We start from the raw sequence: 17,584 nt of genomic DNA on the forward strand, positions 1-17,584 counted from the left end.
AGCACGCTCCATCCTCCTTGGGAAGGCTGCACCAGGAGGAATGGATGTGCTAGAGCAAAGCAGGGGAAGGATGAGAGGCGGGACAGGCGTGCAGGGAGGTGCCCATTCCTGGTGACAGGGGAAGGAGGAGGCGGCTCTTGCGACACTGCCCGGGCCCGCGGGTGAATAAACAGCGTGCTTTGTTCCTGCTGGGGCATGGCCAGGTGGCACATGGGACACGGGCTGGTGAGTCATCCATGCCCAGGCAGCCACCCTGCAGGGCACAGGAGGAGGCAGGGACAGGCACTGAGAGGCCTGGAGATGCCTGTGGGTGAGATCCTTGCTCCAACACCAGGGAACAGCCCTGCCCTGGCACAGGTCAGGAAGCCACATCCTGTGGGGCAGGAGTGAGCCATGGGCACGTGCTTAAACACAGCACATGTGGCAGGCAGTGGGCAAAAGGCTTACTCTGGCCTTCACAGAATCCCAAAGCCATTCCAGGTGGAAAAGCCCTCTAATTGAATCCAAACATTAACTCAGCACTGCTTTGTTACCATTAAACCACTAAATGCCACATCCATGTAGTTTGAGCATTTCCATCACTTTCCTGAGCAGCCTATTCCAAGGTCTGACCATCCTTTCAGTGAAGACACTTCCTAATATCCAATTTAAGCCTTGAGGCCATTTCCTCCTGTCCTGTCCCTTGTTCCTTGGGAGTAGAGACAAACCCCCACCAGGTTTCACCCTCCTTTCAGGGAGCTGTAGGTCTTCATTGCCCACCACAGGAGCCTGTGCCTGCTGCTCCATGTGCCAGGAATGGCTCATCCATCCTGAGACCAGCAGGGCTGGCAGAGTTTCACTGGCCAGAGGATGAGGATGGGACACACAGAGCTCTGCAGTGAAGGCCAGGGCATGTGGCAGCTGTGGAAGGCACAGGAGCTGCTCCATGTCACAAGAGCCTTTAAGGCTCAGTTGTTCCTAGCTCGGGGATCTCCCGGAGCACGGGGGATGGATTCTGGCATTAATTATCATCTTGTTACTGCCCTGAGCTGCCGACACCGGGCATTCCGTCTCCCGCATCCCGTACCCGCAGCTTCCCGGAGAGGGCAGTGGGAGTCTGTGAGCTGCAGGAGCGCAGCACCCGCACCCCGCTGGTGTCCCCATCCCGTCCCCGTCCCATCCCATCCCATCCCCTCCCCTTCGCCGGTCCCCGCCCGTTCCCGCCGCGGGCCGCAGCCGGGGCCGAGCCGGGGGGCGGTGGCAGCGCTGCCCCCGCCCCGGCGGGGCCGTGCCGTGCCGAGCCGAGGCGGGGCGGGCCGGGGGCGGGCACCGACGTCAGGCCCCGCGGCGGCGGCGGGGGGCGGAAGGCGGCGGTGCCGGGGGTGGGGGGAAGCCCGGCTTCGGGGCGGGGGATGGCGGCGGGCGAGGCGGCCCGGGCGGACTTCGCTCGGCACTGGCAGGCGCAGTTCCCGGGGGAGCCGGCGCCCCGCATGGAGCTGGGCTCGGTGCGGGCCATGGAGCGGGAGCTGGAGCGCTGCCGCCGCCACCTGCGCCGCCTGCAGCGGGCGCTGGCCGAGGAGCGCTTCAAGGTGGGATACCTGGAGGCGGCGCTGGCCCGGGCCCCGCCGCCGCCGCCGCCCGCCGCCCCCCGGCCCGCCGGCAGCTCCCCGGAGGGCGGCAGCGCCGGCAGCTCCGACGCGGAGGACGCTTCCTCGGCAGGTGGGTGAGGGGGAGCCGTCCCCACCCCGCGCCCCAGGGGACCAGGGTGTCCCCAGCCGTCCCCGCCGCACGGTCAAGGGCGAATGGACACGGCCGAGGGCATCCCCGGTCCTGCGCTCCCGTGCCGTGCCCGTGGCCCCGTGCCGTGCCAGGGTAAAGGCAATCCCGAGCCCCTGTGCCATCCCTGGCACCCGGCTGGTGCGGCCCGTGCCGTGACTCGGCATGGAGCCCCAGCGTGTCCCCAGCACGCAGCCAGGAGCGCCCCATGCCGAAACGTAGTAGAGACCGCCCAAAGTCCTTTGCCATCCCCATCGAACTTGGCTGTTCCTTGTGCGGCCCCTGACCAACCACTAAGGTCACCTCAAGCCCCTGTCTCCTCCGTGTCCCATTCCCAGGAACATCCCGTGCCAAGGCCCCATCCTTGGGTGTGCGAGGAGGGAGAGTGGCTGGCCAGTCCCCTGCAGCTGGCTCTGGCCGGTCCCCTGCAGCTCTCGGTGATGGCCCAGTGGCCCACGAGCCACCTCTGGGGCTGGGACATTGCACAGGAGTCATTTCCTCCCGGCGGCGTGACCTGGCTCACGGGAACACCTCTGCTCAGGTGACACCCTGTGACCTCCTGTGGGGAAGTCCTGGAGGCTCTAAAGGAGAAGCATGCCAGGGTGGTGACATGTCCCGGGGCATTTTTCTAGGTGGATTGAGGACAATGTTATTTCGCAAGTGTCTGGCTGTGTGGTGGCACTGAAGGCACAGCCAGCTAGTGCTGTCAGCCGTCACACTGTCCTACTTCCAGCAGCCTGGAAGTTGTTATTGCATCAGCATTAAACCCGGTTCAAACACAGTCCTGGCAGCTAGGGAATGTCACTTTTAATGCTGCTAATTCCACAGCTGATTTGAGTTAATTTTGTTCTTGCTCGATTGTTTGGGGTGGTGGTTTCCCCCTGAGGCTGTATCGTGCTGGTTTAAGATTGCCTGGAGAGTAAGTGCTCTGATGTCAAATTATGCTTAATATTTAGTTAATTTGTATTTATTGCATTAGTCTGCAGTGCTGGAGGAAGTTTCCACTTCACCTTCCTGAGCTGCCTGGAGGTGAAATGCCCAAAGGACATGGCTGCTCTCAGTGTTGTCCCCGTGCTGTGCCAGGCTGCACGTGTGAGTGTTTGTCCCGCTCTCCAGTCAGCCATGAGAGCCTGTGCCCAGGAACAAGCACCTTGGGAATGCTGCCTCCAAAGGGCTGCTCCAGGCCCCTCTCCAGCTCCCAGCAGCAGGCACGGGCTGTGGTTCTTGGAGAGCTGCTCTGTGGCTGAAGTGGCTCGAGTGCATCAGAGCAACTAAGCACAAATCCTTCTGATTTACACTCAGACCTGTGTTTTGTTCATGTCTGGGTTATGCTCCTGGAAGTTTCCAAAGCCAGGATGGTGCAAGGCTGCTCTCATGTTGGTGGGTGATGTTAAAGGGGCTTCCCTGAAGCACAGCACAAGCCCCTGAGGGTCCTGGCTTCACAACTTGGAGGGGTCCAGCCCTGCACCACCCTTTGCAGCTGGTGGGGGTGAGTCTTTTGACAAGACTTTGAAGTCCAAAGTTGCATCAGCTGTGGTTGAATGTGGCCTCTTCCTCCTCTTCCTCCTCCTCTTCCTCCTCCCCTAAATGGATCTTCCTCAGGGTCAGCAGCTCCAGCACTCATCAGAGGAAGAAGCATCCCCTTTGCTGAGTGGCTGAGTGCCTGGCTCCCTGCCCCATGACATGGCTGGGCTCAGCCCTCCCCAGCCTTGTCCCGAGCCTGTCCTGAGCCTTTCCCAGGCATCAGCATTCTCTTTGTTGGGCGTTGTAAGGGCCCCTGTGTGCACTGCCTGGGCTGACATTTAAGAGCAGAATTTGAGAGTGCAGTAAGAGGTGTGCAGTCATTGCCTGGATCCTCCTTTCATGGACAGTTGGTTAACCCAGTGCTCCTGTTGTTTTCTTACTTCTCTATGTTTCAGATGCAATTGAAAATTCATGATTGTGGTGCTGGTTGTTTTTCCTGCCAGCACTCTGGTGGTGTGTAACCCTATTAGTGCTGCTCTGCCTGGGTCCCTCAGTATTTTAATGTGAATTTTGGAGCTTAGTGCTGCTGTGGCTGTGGCTGAACGCAGTCAGTCCCCAGCTGTATCAGCCTTGGGAAGCACCCTCTGGACAGCAAGTGAAGGAGTGTTGAATATCATCTTTATGGGAATTACCAGGGAAACACAGTGTTTTCCTTTAAGTAGCTTGTGATTAATCTGATTTAAAGGGAGGAAATCTGCAAGATGCCCGTGTGGGGCTGTAGCACCAGAGCGGCGCGTGTGACAGCCAGATACACGATCCTGGCATCTGAGATAACGCCTGTGCCAGCTCTCCTGGGACCAACAAAATCTGAGCGTCAGCGAGCAGATGGCTCAAAACGAAGCGTGGAAAGGGCTGAAATTCCCCTCATCTTGGCCGTCACCTGTCCCTGTGGCTAAACACACAGCTGGCCTCGCAGCTGAGTATGCGCGCTGCCGGGCTGAGCCGGGGTGCAGCGGGCTCGGGCTGGCTGCTGCTTCCATCTCCTGTTTGCCACGGAAAGGATGGAGGGCTGTGGGTTGGTGGCAGCCTGGAGAGGGTGAGCTGAGCAGGAGGAGGTGCTGGTGGCCGAGAGGAGGACACGGTGATGCTCAGTGGAGATGCTTTGTGCCCGGCAGCCAGGTAGCACGGAGGTGGAAGCAGCTCAGTGCTGGTTTCCTTGCTTTGTCCTTGGGAAGCAGAGAAAGAGGCTGGCTTTGCCATGGAGCTGAAGCTCCTCTGGAAGGCTGTGGGATCCCTTGAGCTGCCCTGTGCAGTGCCCTACACCCCAGAAATGTGAGCTCTAGGGTGGGGAGTGTTGGCATAGCTGGAATAGTCCACGATGGCATGAGCTGGTGGATCTGGTTACAGCAGGATGCTGAGGCTGTGAGATGTGCTGTAAGTGAATCCCCAGCCCTCTGTTTAGCTGGAATTACAGTTTCTCTCAAGGAAAGATTCTGGAGTCACGTGGGCTCTTCTCCTCACTCTGCTGCACTGCCTTCATTGGTACCTTGGGAAGGGGAAGGGAGCTGCCAGCAGCAGCAGCAGGGTCCTGCCTTGGAGGGCAGTGAGCACAGAAGGGCAGCAGTGTCAGGGTGTGCAGCAGAGGGCTGAAGTGAGAAAGGGACCCTGGGGCATCTGGAGTTCCTGTGGCATTGGCCACCTCACCCCTGCATGCCCAGATGGGGGCTGGATTGGCATGGGTGTCATGCTGGGGGATCCTGGCATGATTTGAGTAGTCATGGCTTGTTCTTGTTACTCCGCCCCTGCTTCCAGCTTGTGCTGCTGCTGCTGCAAAAGTGGCACCTCTGTCTGTCCCAGAAAAACTCCCTGCAGCTGTGGAGGTGATGGGGCAGCTCTGTCCTCCTGTCCCAAGCTGCACTTAGATCCTGCTTGTTCCTCATCCCTTTCTTGGAATATTCTGCTGAAGCAGAATGGAAAATAGTGAGCAAAGTCCAGAGCTTGTCCTGGTGCATCTCATTCTGCCTGGGGCAGGTCATGGTGTGAGGAGGGGAAGGAATGGTGATTCCACAGCCCAAGGAAGGTGGAATGTTGCATGGTCTGTGCATCCATCTCCCCTCCTTTAGCACCCGGATGGGATCTTGGTGCCAAATCAGGGAGGTGCAGTGGGGGCAGTTGTGTCTCCCCAAGAGCCATCTACCACCTCTGTGTCCTTGTATTTAGTTTCTAAATTTTTACTTTGTTGTATTTCCCCATTGTCAGAAAGTGCTTATTTGGCTCTGAAGAGGCTGGAAGTTCCTCCTCTGGCCAGGCCAGGCCAGGCAGAGTCTCAGTGTTTAATTTTGACTGCTCAGGCAAGGACAAAACCCCAGTGTGTGTGTGTGTGTGTGTGTGTGTGTGTGTGTGTGTGTGTGTGCCTGCTGTGGACCTTTGAACTGTCTCCATCTGCTCTGGGGCCCGACAGCATTTGGGGAGGTGATTTCTCTCCACAAACCCCCCTGGTGGCATTGTGACAGCAGCCCCTGAGTGATGGCAGGCTGCTTCCTCAGAGAGTGATGCTGCCTGAGATGGGGACTGCAGGGTTAACTCTGGAACAGGTTGTCTCTGTTAAAGAAGATCATAAATAAATGTAAAGTTTATGAGGCTGAAAAGCCTTTGAGTAGAAGAGTTGAAGTTTAAAGCTTTAAGTGAGAGCAGCAAGTGCTGCTTGTTGGAGTGATGGGCAAATAGTGAAGGGCTTGTAAAGGAGCTGCAAGAGCAGAGGGGAGACCAGGGATCAGCTCTGCCTGTGGGCACCACCATGGCATCAGCTGCATCTTCTGGCTGGGGGAACAGCCCTTCCAGGTGCCAGAGCCCTGCAGAGGAGCAGGATGGGTGCACAGAGGGCTGGGGGTCCCTGTCTGTCTCACTGGACAGGGGTTCTCCCCTGGCATGGCAGCGGTGCTGCTCTCATTAGCACAGAGATGCCAGCATCCCCCTGGAGGAGATGGGTCTGGATGCAGCACCCCTGTGCATGCCTGTGTTCTGTCAGCTGGGCACAGCCCCACTGGCTGGGCTTTGGCCCCCAGAATTTGGGGCAGAGGTGATGCTGAGCTCCCCCAGCTGGCAGCATTCAGGGCTGGGGATGGAGTTTGCCCTTCAGTGCCAGCAGTGCCACGGGCTGTGCCCACCATGGGGACGAGCACTTCAGCACGGAGGTGGTCCCCAGGCTCACAGTGGCTGGCTGTGGGTGATCAGTAGCCCCAGGTAGAAGCAATGGCAGCAGCAGGGCAGGCAAGAAACCCTCATTAGGTGGCTGGATAGAGCCAGAAGTGCCCTGCGGGGCCTGCATACATTTGCATTGTAAGGCTATTGAAATCTGGTTGGGGTTTGTTTTCTTTCTGTTTCCCTGGGAAGACACTTCTGTGCAGCAGGGCTCTTTGTTCCTTGGGTTCCTCCTCCCCTCCTGCCCACAGTTGGGATCCCAGTGCATGGCTCTGCTCTGTCTTCTGCTGGGTGCTGTCTGCTGTGGCAGTGATCACAGGGAGAAGCTTTGCTCTGTGCTGGCAGGAAATTCATATTCTCTTGGATTAGAGGAAGGAGCCTGGGTTGGCCAGGGCAGCTCACTCAGTGTCCATCCACCCCAGAAAGTGGCACCTGTGCCCCCTTGGTTCGTGGCATTGCTGGATTTTCCTCCCACTGAGGTCACCTGGAGCAGTGGCCGGGAGCCAGCCCGAGGGAACACTGAGAACTCACCCCATCCCCAAGAGACATCTTGGAGCAGGCTTGGCTTTCCCACCCCAAACGACTTGATCAGTGTTTGCTAAGCAGGATAACTGCTGTGTGTGGATCAGGAGCAGCAGCACTTCTTGGCTCCCTTGGCTGTAGCTGACTCACTGGCCAGCCTAAGCAGAATCCCAGAGGACTCCTGCAGATCTGCCCCCAGATAAGTCCCAGCTGTAAAGTTCAGGGATTGTTTGGAGATCTGGCAGGTTGGGAGACCTTTGTGCTGGGATGGGGCTTTCTGCCACGGACAGTTTTTGTTCCGTGGGTGATTTTTGTTCTGAGGCTGTGAACCAACACCTCCTCCTCCTCCTCCACAGCTCCTGTGCTGGGGAGCAAACCTGGCCCAGCCACCTCAGCACCAGGGCTGGGGGGAGAGGAGCAGCTGGGGGCTGTGGCAGACACAGCCACAGCTGCCTCCCTCTCGGTGCAATGGCCAGCCCAGGCCTTCACCTGAAGTAAAAGGTTTTTTCTGACCAGCCACCACCTTTCCTTCTTTGTCCATCTGGCATTTTGAGAGGCCGGGGCAGTGCTGCTGTTGCTGGGTTTCTGCCCTCTTCCCCATGCTTTCTTGGCTCTGGCACCCTGCCTGGCAGTGCCCTGAGGGCAGGATGCTCCAAGTGACCTCCCTGCTCCCCAGGCACCTCTCAGCTGTGCCCCAGTGAGCACAGACCTCAGGGTTTCAATTCCACTGGGAAGTGATACAGGAAGAGAAGTTCAGTGCTGGACTGAGGGCCCGCTGTGCTCCTTGGCAGGGAGGCTGGAAACATTTTCATTTATTCCTCTCTTCCCTCTCTGCAGCCTCTGGCAAGGGGAGAGCTGCTGCTCTGCACCAGCGAGGGTGAGCCTGGACCTGCTGAGAGCCCAGCAGAGCAGGCACTGGGGGAGCTGGGGGAGCCAGGCTCTCCTCTGGCATCTCCCACCTCAGCCCCAGGCTCTGCAGCTGGAGGGTCTGGCTGTGTTCCTGCCATGGCTCCAGCAGGTTTTCCCTCTCCCAAACCAAAGCACTCTGGCTGCTCTTCCAGTCCTTAACTTCTTTAGCCACTTGCATGGTGCTCCCCAACCTCAGTCTCCCATTCCACTCTTCCCATGGGAAAACACCCCCAGTGCTGGAGGGGCAGGTGGCTCTGGAGCTGCTCTCTGGGTGCCACCAGCCCTGGGTGCCCACCAGCAGCCCTTGCCCAGCTCTGGGCAAGCCCTGGGGCTCCTGCAGCTCCTGTGGCTGCGACTGGAGGACTCTTGCACAAGAGCCCAGAAATAGCGACGCGTGGGCTGGCGGGCAGGGGCTGGGCAGATGCCAGGCAGACAGCCAGACACCAGGCAGGCTGTGCAGGGCTGGCTGCTGCTGGGGAGGAATGGTGGAGCTCAGCTTCTCCCAGCTCTTGCTGCAGGGATGCTCCCAGCTGGAGCTGGGGGCGGGTGGCGGGGGTTGAGAACATGGTTGGCAGCATCTCCTCACCCAGGACTGGGCTCTGTCACCAAGGGCTGGTGGGTGCCAGGGTGGGGTGGGTGCTCCCCCCCAGCCACAGGGAGAGGAGGGAGGTTCAGCCACTTTGCAGGTTTTGAGGTTTTGTTGTTGTTGTTTTTGCAAAGGTGAAAAGAAAATGAAAACCAAAGTAAAAATACAGCCCAGGAGTTTGGTGGGGCTGGTTGGTGTGGGCTGTGCGAGCCTGGGTTAGTGGTGCAGCACAGGGTGGCCCTGGCTTGGCCTTCCCAGGACGCTCACCCAGCTGTGGGGAACTTGCCTGCCTGGTTCTTCTGGCTGTGGCACTGCCAGGACCTGCTGTGCAGTGTCAGGCTGGGGGTGGCCAGCCTGGGGAGGGCTCCAGGAGCTCTGGCAGCTCATCCAAGTGCTCAGCTCATGGCCTGTGTTGGATAAAGCAGCAGATGTGCCAAGGAGGCTTGGAGAGGCTGGTGCCGTGGGCGGGAGAGGCCAGGAAGTGTGTCTGGCTGAGGGAAAAATGTGGAAAAGCCCCTCCCTGCATGTATGCAGGGAGCTGTGCATGGAAAACCAGCTGCCTGCTGCCCCCACGGCTCTGCAGCCATCCTGCTGAGGATGAGCAGCTGCATCTTGTGCTGGTGCTGCTGCAGGGCTCCCCAGGGCATCAGCGGACTGTGGTTTCCTGCCATGAACAAGGTTGATGCTCTCAGCTGAACCACCATCACCTTCCTGGCTGAGCCTCGGGCTCTGGGGGTGCAGGGGTGTGGGGTTTGCTGTGGAGTGTGGAGAAAACTCTCCATCCATTGAGGGGCAAAGTGAGGGCATGCTCAGCTTGAGCCAAAGCAGGAGTGAATGGGGGAGTCGGTGGGGGATGGACAGCAGCAAAAGGCTGTGACATGGTGGCCACCCTTGGGCACTGCCTGTGCTAATGCCTTGGGGACAAGGGGAGTCTCAGCTCCCCAGAGTACGTGGGATGGGGCAGGGGGAGGTGGGAAATGGCACCCTGTGCCCCTGACTCACAGCCTGTGGGTGCAGGAGGCTCTGGATGTCCCTGCCATGCCAGGGCTGGATGCAGCCCCCAGGCAGGCAGGGCTGTGCTGGGGGCAGCAGTGGTTCCTCATCCCGGATGCCAGGTGCCAGTGGCTCCCTGTGCTCCAGCCATGCTGAACCACAGCTCTGGCATTGCTGTGCTCCCCCAAAATGCTGCATCCGAGCCTGTCACGGACACCCCTGGGGGTGGCAATCAGGTGGTGGCAGTGCCCTGGCAGGGTCCCCTCAGGTCTCCCACCCTCGTTCTGGCACTTCACGCTCCCCCTTCCCCGTGTGCCCGGCAGAGCATTATCCCTCCTGCCCGGCTCCATCTGGCCGCGGTGCCGCTCCCGGTCCTTGCCCACACCGAGCCCCGCGGGCAGGAGGGGCCGAGGCCGCTGCCCGGGGATGGTGCCCGCCCTGCCGGGACCGGGACGGGGCAGCGGTGCCGGCACAGCCTGAACCAGGGCACTCTTTGCACTTGAACGCTTGGCTGGCGCCCTGACATATTGGGGTTGATGACTCTGGCACTTTGTATTTCCTTTGGCTACATGCAGCCGGGGAGGGCGGTTTAACCCCTGCTTGGCCACGTCCTGCTCTGCCAGCCCCAGTTGTGTGGGGCAGGGCCGCTCCCGGCTCCTGCAGGCCCTGGTTTCCAGAACCAGGGGGAGCAGGGCTGGGAAGAGCCTGTGTCCTTCAGCCGTAGGTGTTGGAGGGGCTGGGGAGGTTTTGCTGTGAATTGGGCACAGCATCCTCAGGTCACAGCAAGGAGGTGAGACTGTGCTGGAGCGGGTGATGGAGCCAGCTCCCCCTTTCCCCCCCACTCTCCTCGGGGTGGCCGGGGGTGCAGCCGCACACGCTGTTGTGCCACCACCATCCCCTCCTTGTCCTCCTCCTCCTCCTCGCCGGTCCCCAGACCCCTGCGGAGGGTCGGCGTGGCTGCGTGCGGGGGGACGCTGAGCTCGGCTCCCCCCGGCGAGGCAGGGGCGGGAGGCGGGACGCGCTGCCATTGCCAGGCGGCACCTCCTTCCCTGGGCACCCTTGGCAGAAGCGCGGCCGTGTGCCCGGGCAGGCGGCCGTGTCCGGCTCTGCCATCCAGCCCCCGCCTGGGCCCGCGGCCCCCGCCTCCCGCCCGCGCCCGCCGCCTTTGTTGTGCGATGAGAGCGGGCTGAGCGCCGGCACAGCCCTCCGAGCATGGAGCCGCTGAGCCACCGCGGCCTGCCTCGCCTCTCCTGGATCGACACTCTCTACAGCAGTACGTGGGGCCTGGGCTGCCGGGGGGGCGCGGGGGGCGAGGGGCTGGGTGGCCCCTACCTGTTGTGTAACGCTGCGGCGCGCCGGGCAGGGATGCTGTGCTGTCCCGGGCGGAGCCGAGCCCGGGCAGGGGCTGGCGATGCTGGCAGGGGGTTGTGCTCCCCTCCGGGAGCATCCCGCATGCCCTGGTGGCAGGGCGGCGCTGGCCGGGGTCTGTGCGGCGTCCCCCAGGCTCCGGGGGCTGCATGAGCAGGGTGGGTGGCGGTGGCCCCGGCGCGGGGGGCTCGCTGAGGCTGGAGCAGGTCATTCCTGACAGCCGGCGCTGCCCGCGGGGGGCTTTGGGGATGGGGATGGTTTTTGGCCGCAGGTCCCATCGCCGTCCCTGCGCGGCGGTAGGAGGGCACCTCTCCCTCCCTGCCTCCCTCCCTCAGCCGTGGTGCTCGCAGCGAGCTCCAGGCGCGGTGCCGGTGCTGTGGCAACGCGGTGTCGGTACCGGGGGCTGGCAGCCGGCGGGACCGGGGGCGTCCTGCAGCAGCCTGGGGGGTGCGAACCACCCGATCCGATCCCACGGACGGGCGGCAGGGAGGAGGGAGCCCCGGAGCCGGTCCTGGTCTCTCGGCAGATGTCTGGGACGGGGCCAGGGCATGAGGGGGCTCGGTCACAGCGTCCCCGTGGTTATTTTGGGGCAGCGTTGAGCTGCGTGGGCGTCCCGGGCTGGGGTCTGGGGTGCAGTCTTGGGCTCAGAGCCTGGTGCTGGTGGGGCAGCGAGGTTTGGCACGGGTGCGTGGGAAGGTGGGATGCTCCGGAGCATGCTCCATGCATGGATCTGGCATCTGTCATGCCCTAGAGGGAGCAGAGGCCGCCAAGGGGCACGTTGGGTAGGGCTGAGCCCCCTCCCCAGGTTTTCCAGCCCAAAGCCTCTGATGTCCACAGCCAGAGGCCACATCCAGCAGCAGCATTCCCGGGGGCTGGGGTGGCTGTGTGGGTGTTTGGGCTGGAGCCCAGGGGCCACATCCAGCCCCAGCCTCTGCACCCTCCTTCCCATGGCTCTGCCATCCCAAATCCTGCTCCAGCTGCCCTCCCCAAGGCGTGGGGGAGGCTGCTTGGCATGCCCATGTTTTGGGGGATGCAGGGCAGGGTCCAGCCTTCATCATCACACTGGGCAAGGCAGTGATGGTGTGGAGGAGATGCTGTTGTGTTGAGCCACCCTTTAGCAGAGGCCCACGGAGCAGGTCCGAGGCCAGCTCACACATCTGTGTTGTCATGGTGAATTTTCACCCAGGCACAGGGAAACCGTGGCGTTTCCCCAAAATCTCACAGGCTCTGTGTGGATGTTGGGCTTTTCTTGGAAGTAGGATGGATTGGGTGAGCGTTGGGCTGTGCCCACACACTGACAGAGTGTTGGGGAACAGCACGTGTCCAGCTGGAATTGCCACCCTGAGCTGCTGTGACTGTGCTCTGTCTGGGCTGGGCAGGAGCCAGCTGCTGCCCTTGGCTGAGCTCCCTCATGGGGAACATCCTGCTGGCAGTAGCCTGGGTCAGCCTGGGAAGATGTGGCAGAGCAAAAACATTTTCCTGGGGAAAATAATCCCTCATGAGGATGTGTTCCTGTCCCTGTCACCCTGCTGGGGCCATGTGCCAGCTCACAGAGCCTCTGCCCTGATGGGTGTCAGCATCCCTTGGTGCAGCATGGGCTTGGGTCCAGCTCAGGGCCCTGGGGCTGTCTGTGGGCTTGGGGCTACAAGGCTGTTTCAGGTCGGGGTGTCCTTGCCCCCCAGAGTGGCTCCCCTGGGCCAGGCTTCCTCCCTGCCCTCCATCTCCCATGCCTGGGGTGCAGCAGGAGGATTTCCACTGCTGCTAAAAATCAGGAGCAAAAATAGCACTGGGTTTTGGCACGGGCACAGAACAGGCTGCAGGGGCAATGCAGCTGTGGGGGAGGAGGGAGGGAGACGCTGGGTTTGGGCTGCCTGGGTGGCACAAGCACCCCACAGGCAGGGAGACACAGGGGACAACCTCTCTGTGTCCCCTCACCCATCAGTGACTCCCTTGCCTGTCCTGGCTGCTTGGTGGTGCTTGGTCCCCTCCCTGTAGCAGCTTCTGGGGTTGCTGGGGAGGTTCCTGCGCCCAGGCTCCCCACATGAGGCCCCTCAAATTCTGCACAGCCTCGGGTGGCACAGCTGGAGCTGTGGGGACATGGCTCTGTCCTGGGGACAGCGCAGGGTCCCTCTCCTTGGGTGCCTGTTGGGCAGTGCCTGTAGATCTCATCCCCAGGTCTGCTCTGGGGCTGGGATGTAGATCTGCTCCAACTGCTACCAACAGAGCCAGGTCATTCCTGCATCCCTGCAGGCCAAGCCCTTCCCTCTCCATGCCACCTTCCCTGCACTGCTGCAGGTGTCACCTCCCAGGGTCCCCAGCTGCCTCGTTAACGCTGTGTTCCTCATTACTTGGATGCTGATGAGCCCCACCTGGATTGCCAGCACTGCCACAGTGACAGTGCCACTCTGGGTGTCCCTGTGGTTAGGCCTGGAGCTGCAGACCTTGGCCATGGTGGAGGGAAGGCAGTGGTGCCTGATGGTCTCCGAGCTGCTGGGGTCCATCAGCTTTGGTCCCTCTCTGCTGCCTTGGCTCCCACTTAGACCCCACCTGGTGGGAAAAGGAGCTTGGGGGAGAGTTTTGTATTGCTGTGGGACATTCCCAGCCTGGGACAGTCCCTGGTGGAGGGCAGCTCTGTGAGGTGGTGTCCTGGGGAGTGGCCACCATGGGGGACACCAGTGCTAATGAGCCTTGTGCTGCCGTGCTCCTGGATGGTGCTGGAAGCATCACAGCTAAGATCTGTCCAGGTGAGATGGTGGACATCCCACCATGAGGAGGCTGAGCAGGTTAGAGCCAGGGATCCTTTTTCCCTGGAAGATGAGGACCAGGGGGGACCAATCCAGTCAGCTCCTGGGTTGAAGGTGGGCTGTGGTTGAAGGTGGTCCACTGAGAGATTGTTATCAGCTAATTGCTAAAGAAGTAAGGTCTGAGAGGGGCTGTGGTGTGCTGGCAGAGATGGAGTGCATCTGGCCCATGTCACAGCTCTCCTCCAACCCCTCTCAGGTGCAGGATAGGACTCCCCATCCCTCCCCACTGGCACTGGCAGGGCTCCTGGCCTGAGCACGCTTTGCAACACTCTTTGATTTAAAGATTTATCCACTTTCCCTAGGAAGCAGGATGTAATATTAATGTACTGAATGGTGTTGGTGGGAGCCAGGGGAGTCCTTGTCCAGGATGGCCAGGGCCGTGGGGACCTGGAGTGGCAGCGGTGTGGGGTTTGGTCTGGGGTGGCTGCTCTGACCCCATTTGTGGCCAGGTTATCAGCTGGGGTCTTAGCTGGGGTCTCTCCAGTGTCTGTGCCCTGGAAGCCTGTGGGGATGTGGCTTCCAGGGATCCATGGGGCTGCTGGATGGGAGAGGAGCGAGGGGGTGGGGTTGGATGAGCCCCCTGCCTCTTTGGGAGCTGCCGAGGGGCTCCTGGCTGCTAGCTTGGGGTGGGGGATGCTGGGTGCACCCCACGGCCGCCCCTGCCGCAGCCGGGCTCCCTTCCCCCTCCCCTTTGTCAGCATCTCGGGGCTGCTGCAGCCACCTCTTCCCGCCGCCACCGAGCCGCTGTGGTTCCCATGGTAACAGGTTCGGATGTACCCCGGGCCCCCGCTGCGCCCCAGGGCCCCGCTGCAGACCCCCCCCGCCTCCCACCTGGGGCTCTGTCTCCCCGAAATGCCTTCCCCTGGGCCTTGGGTGATGGGGGACTGTGGGTCAGCGTGGGGCACCCAGAAATGGGTGCTGTTCTGGCGGGGGGGGCCCTCATCCTGTGCTGGGAATGAGCCCCCCTCCGTCCTCCACCGGGGAGGGAATGGAGCCCTTCTGCCGCGGGGGTGGCACTGCCCTCCGAGCTGTGCATCCTGGCATTTCCAGCTCCGAGGAGTGTGGGCATGGGCAAGCGAGGAGGACGGCGGCCGTGGCTGCCAGCCCAGCTCGTCTGTCCCCGGGGATGGCACAGGGATGGTGGCCGGCGGGCAGGCAGGGCACAGCCACTTGCATGGGGCTGGAGCGTCTGGCAGAGCAGCTGTCCCTGCGCAGACGAGGCCGTCGGGCCTCTCGGTTCCGTTAATTATTCAAATATAGGGAAGTGTGTCGAGCAGAGGATGCCTGCGGGGCCGAGGATGCTCGCTGTGATGTGTGATGATGTCTTCTTGCCTGCTTGGCTGAGCAGGCAGCGGGGCTGGCCTGGGCTGGCCGTGAGTGGCCCTGGGACCCCTGACAGCAGGGTCAGCTGCCCACGGGTAACCAGAGGCTGGGCTGGGTGGCCTCGGTGCCACACGGTGTCCCTGAGCCGTGCCTGGATGCTCACGGCCACCCTCTCTCACCCCGGCAGACTTCAACTATGGTGCGGACGAGTACGACGCCGAGGGCAACGAGGAGCCCAAGGCGCTGCCGGAGGGCTCGGAAACCATGCCCTACATCGATGAGTCGCCCACCATGTCCCCCCAGCTCAGCGCCCGCGGCCAGGAGAGCGGGGACGGTGTGTCACCCACGCCCACCGACGGCCTCGGCACAGGGGTAGGTGCTGGGGATCGGGGCTCTGGGTGTCCTGCTCGGCTGCCAGCGGTGTTTGTGGTGCTCTGACCTGGGGGACTGTGCCCGACAGCCCAATTTCTGCCGGCCGTGGCAGTCTGGGCTCCGGGGAGAGGCAGTTCAGGGGATGCCGTGCCCGAGGGACACGCTGTGTCCCTGCCCCGCCGTGCCACGCCGGTGGCAGAGCCGGGATGGGATGGAATGGGCTGGCCGGGGAGCGGGTCTCGGGGCGGGCGTGCTGGAAGCGGGGAGTTGCCGGGTCCCCAGCTCCCGGAGCCCTTGAGGACAGGGCGCAGAAGTTGCCGGGTCGCCAGCTCCCGGAGCCCTTGGGGACAGGGCGCAGGAGTTGCCGGGTCCCCAGCTCCCGGAGCCCTTGGGGACAGGGCGCAGCGGCTCCGCCGGGCTGCCGGCTCCATCTAGTGGCACTCGGGAACCAGGCACCAGCAGGGGTGGGGACACGAGGTGCCCCCCTCGCTCTGCACAGCTTAAATGTAACCCCTGCTGTTCGCAGCGCATCCTCGGGAAGCGCTCTGGTTTTCCGAAAGAGGAGGAATGCCAGGAGAGCTGCGGGGGGCGGGATCCAAAGGGAAAAAAAGTGGTTTTTTTCCAGAATGAAAGTTTCCGTAGAACCCAGGAGCGGTGGGGTCCAGGCAGGCGCCTTGGGGTTAGCGCAGGGAGCAACCGCGCGGCCCCGGGCTGGGGGATCCCCCGGCGCTGCCGCTACCCGGGCCGGGAAAAGTGAAGTTTTATTTTTGTCATGGAAAGAGTTAAGCTCCTGACCCGGATGCTGAGGCAGAAGAGGGAGAGGTGTGGCTTCCTCCCCAGGGTCGCCCTGCGCAGCATCGTCGTCCCAGCGCCCCTGGGGAGGGAGAGCAGGGTGCTGGCCTCTGCCACCGCATCCTGGGGCTGTCTCTAAGCCACTCGGGCTTTGGGCTCCCTGTCCCCCCAGCACAGCCCTTCGACCTGACACAGCCCTGACACTCGGTGCTGGGGCTGTGAGCGCTGGGCTCTGACCCTGAGGCCAGCAGGGACAGCAGAGGGTGGCTCTGGGGGACAGGGCTGGGGGGAGATGCTGCCAGTCCCTGAGGGCTGGTGGGGCACGCTGGGTCTGGGCACAGGCAGGGACGATGACTTGGTTGTGACAAACAGGATTGGGAAGTGTTGGATCCCGGTGCCAGCTCTGCCTCCCTCTCTTTATCTGGAGCTGCTTGTGCTGGGGCTTGGCAGAGGTCCCTCCAATACCAGCACAGTGTGTCCAGCCCTGCCAGGGGCACAGGCTCGTGCTTGTGTGGCTGGTGGCACAGGGTGCCAGGTTCAGCCCACTGCTCTCCTCCAGTGAGGCAGGACTGGTGGCACTGCCTTTGAGAGGGCTGGTTTGAGGAGGTTTCTGGGGGGGCACCTCATCTTGCAGGCTCCTGGGGCAGCTGTAACCACGTCTGGGGCCTGTGACTGCTGCGTGCAGACACATCTTAACCCTCACCATCCCACTTTGGGATGTGGTCGTGGTGTGGAGTTGGTGTCCCAGCCCCTGCTTGGGTGCTGGTGGGTTTGGCACTGTGGGCAGCATTGCCCTGGACAGGGACCATTCTCCACTCTGGGGACCTGGCCACTTTGGGCAGGGTTGCAGTGCAAAGGCTGAGCTGTTGCATGGACACAGAGCTGGACATGGGCTCTGGAAAGTCCCTGTGTCCCTGCCCACATCTCACAGCAGGAGTTTGTTGCAGGCTCAGATGGGTGCAGGGAGAAGAGATGGCTCCTGTGGGCAGAGCACATGCAGCCACTGGTTCCCCTTTTGCTTCTGAGGAGCCCGAGGGAAACTGCTGAAGCAGCTCTTGCATTAGCATCCCCTCCTCCAGCCTGCTCTTTCCTTGTTTGCCAAGGCCCTCAGTGTCCCTCACAAGCACCGCAGCAGTGCTGCTGTCCCCATGTCCCGCTGCCCCGGGGCTGAGCGCTGAGGTGCCAGCCGGTCCCTGCGGGATGTGCGGCAGGTCTGTGTGAACACACGTGGCTCGGCTCTGTGACACTGCCCCAGGTCCCCTCTGGGGCACAGAGAGCTCTGGTACCTTCTGGGGGTGCACAGCCGGGTCCCCGTGTGGCACCTGGTGATGTTGCTGCCCTCCACTTCTCGCTGGCGGCAATCCCCACGGTCCGGCTGTGCCTTCCCACGGGACACGGGGGTCCAGAGGGCTACAACAGAAGGGATGCTCTCCCACTGCCGGGGGGCAGCGCGGGGGGCCTGGCAGGGGACCCCTCCCCGCGGCTCTTGCCGGAC

At 62.0% G+C, this 17,584-nt stretch overlaps 1 protein-coding gene across 2 annotated transcripts in view; it reads left to right on the forward strand.

The window, feature by feature from the left end:
- Positions 1 to 1,618: 1,618 nt before the first annotated feature.
- The window catches only part of ABR (ABR activator of RhoGEF and GTPase), a 37,596-nt gene continuing 21,630 nt past the window's right edge, over positions 1,619 to 17,584 (forward strand). The window contains exons 1-2 of one of the 2 annotated variants that reach the window (XM_059866309.1): positions 1,619 to 1,698; positions 15,113 to 15,297. In XM_059866309.1, the coding sequence (XP_059722292.1) occupies positions 15,190 to 15,297 (108 nt within the window). In that variant the 5' untranslated portion in view covers positions 1,619 to 1,698; positions 15,113 to 15,189. Of the gene's footprint in view, positions 1,699 to 10,627; positions 10,704 to 15,112; positions 15,298 to 17,584 lie in introns of those variants that run through there. The other variant, XM_059866310.1, reaches the window with a different exon arrangement.

This window comes from Haemorhous mexicanus, chromosome 22 (assembly GCF_027477595.1).
Source record: "Haemorhous mexicanus isolate bHaeMex1 chromosome 22, bHaeMex1.pri, whole genome shotgun sequence".
In the NCBI taxonomy this organism is placed as follows: Eukaryota; Metazoa; Chordata; class Aves; order Passeriformes; family Fringillidae; genus Haemorhous; species Haemorhous mexicanus.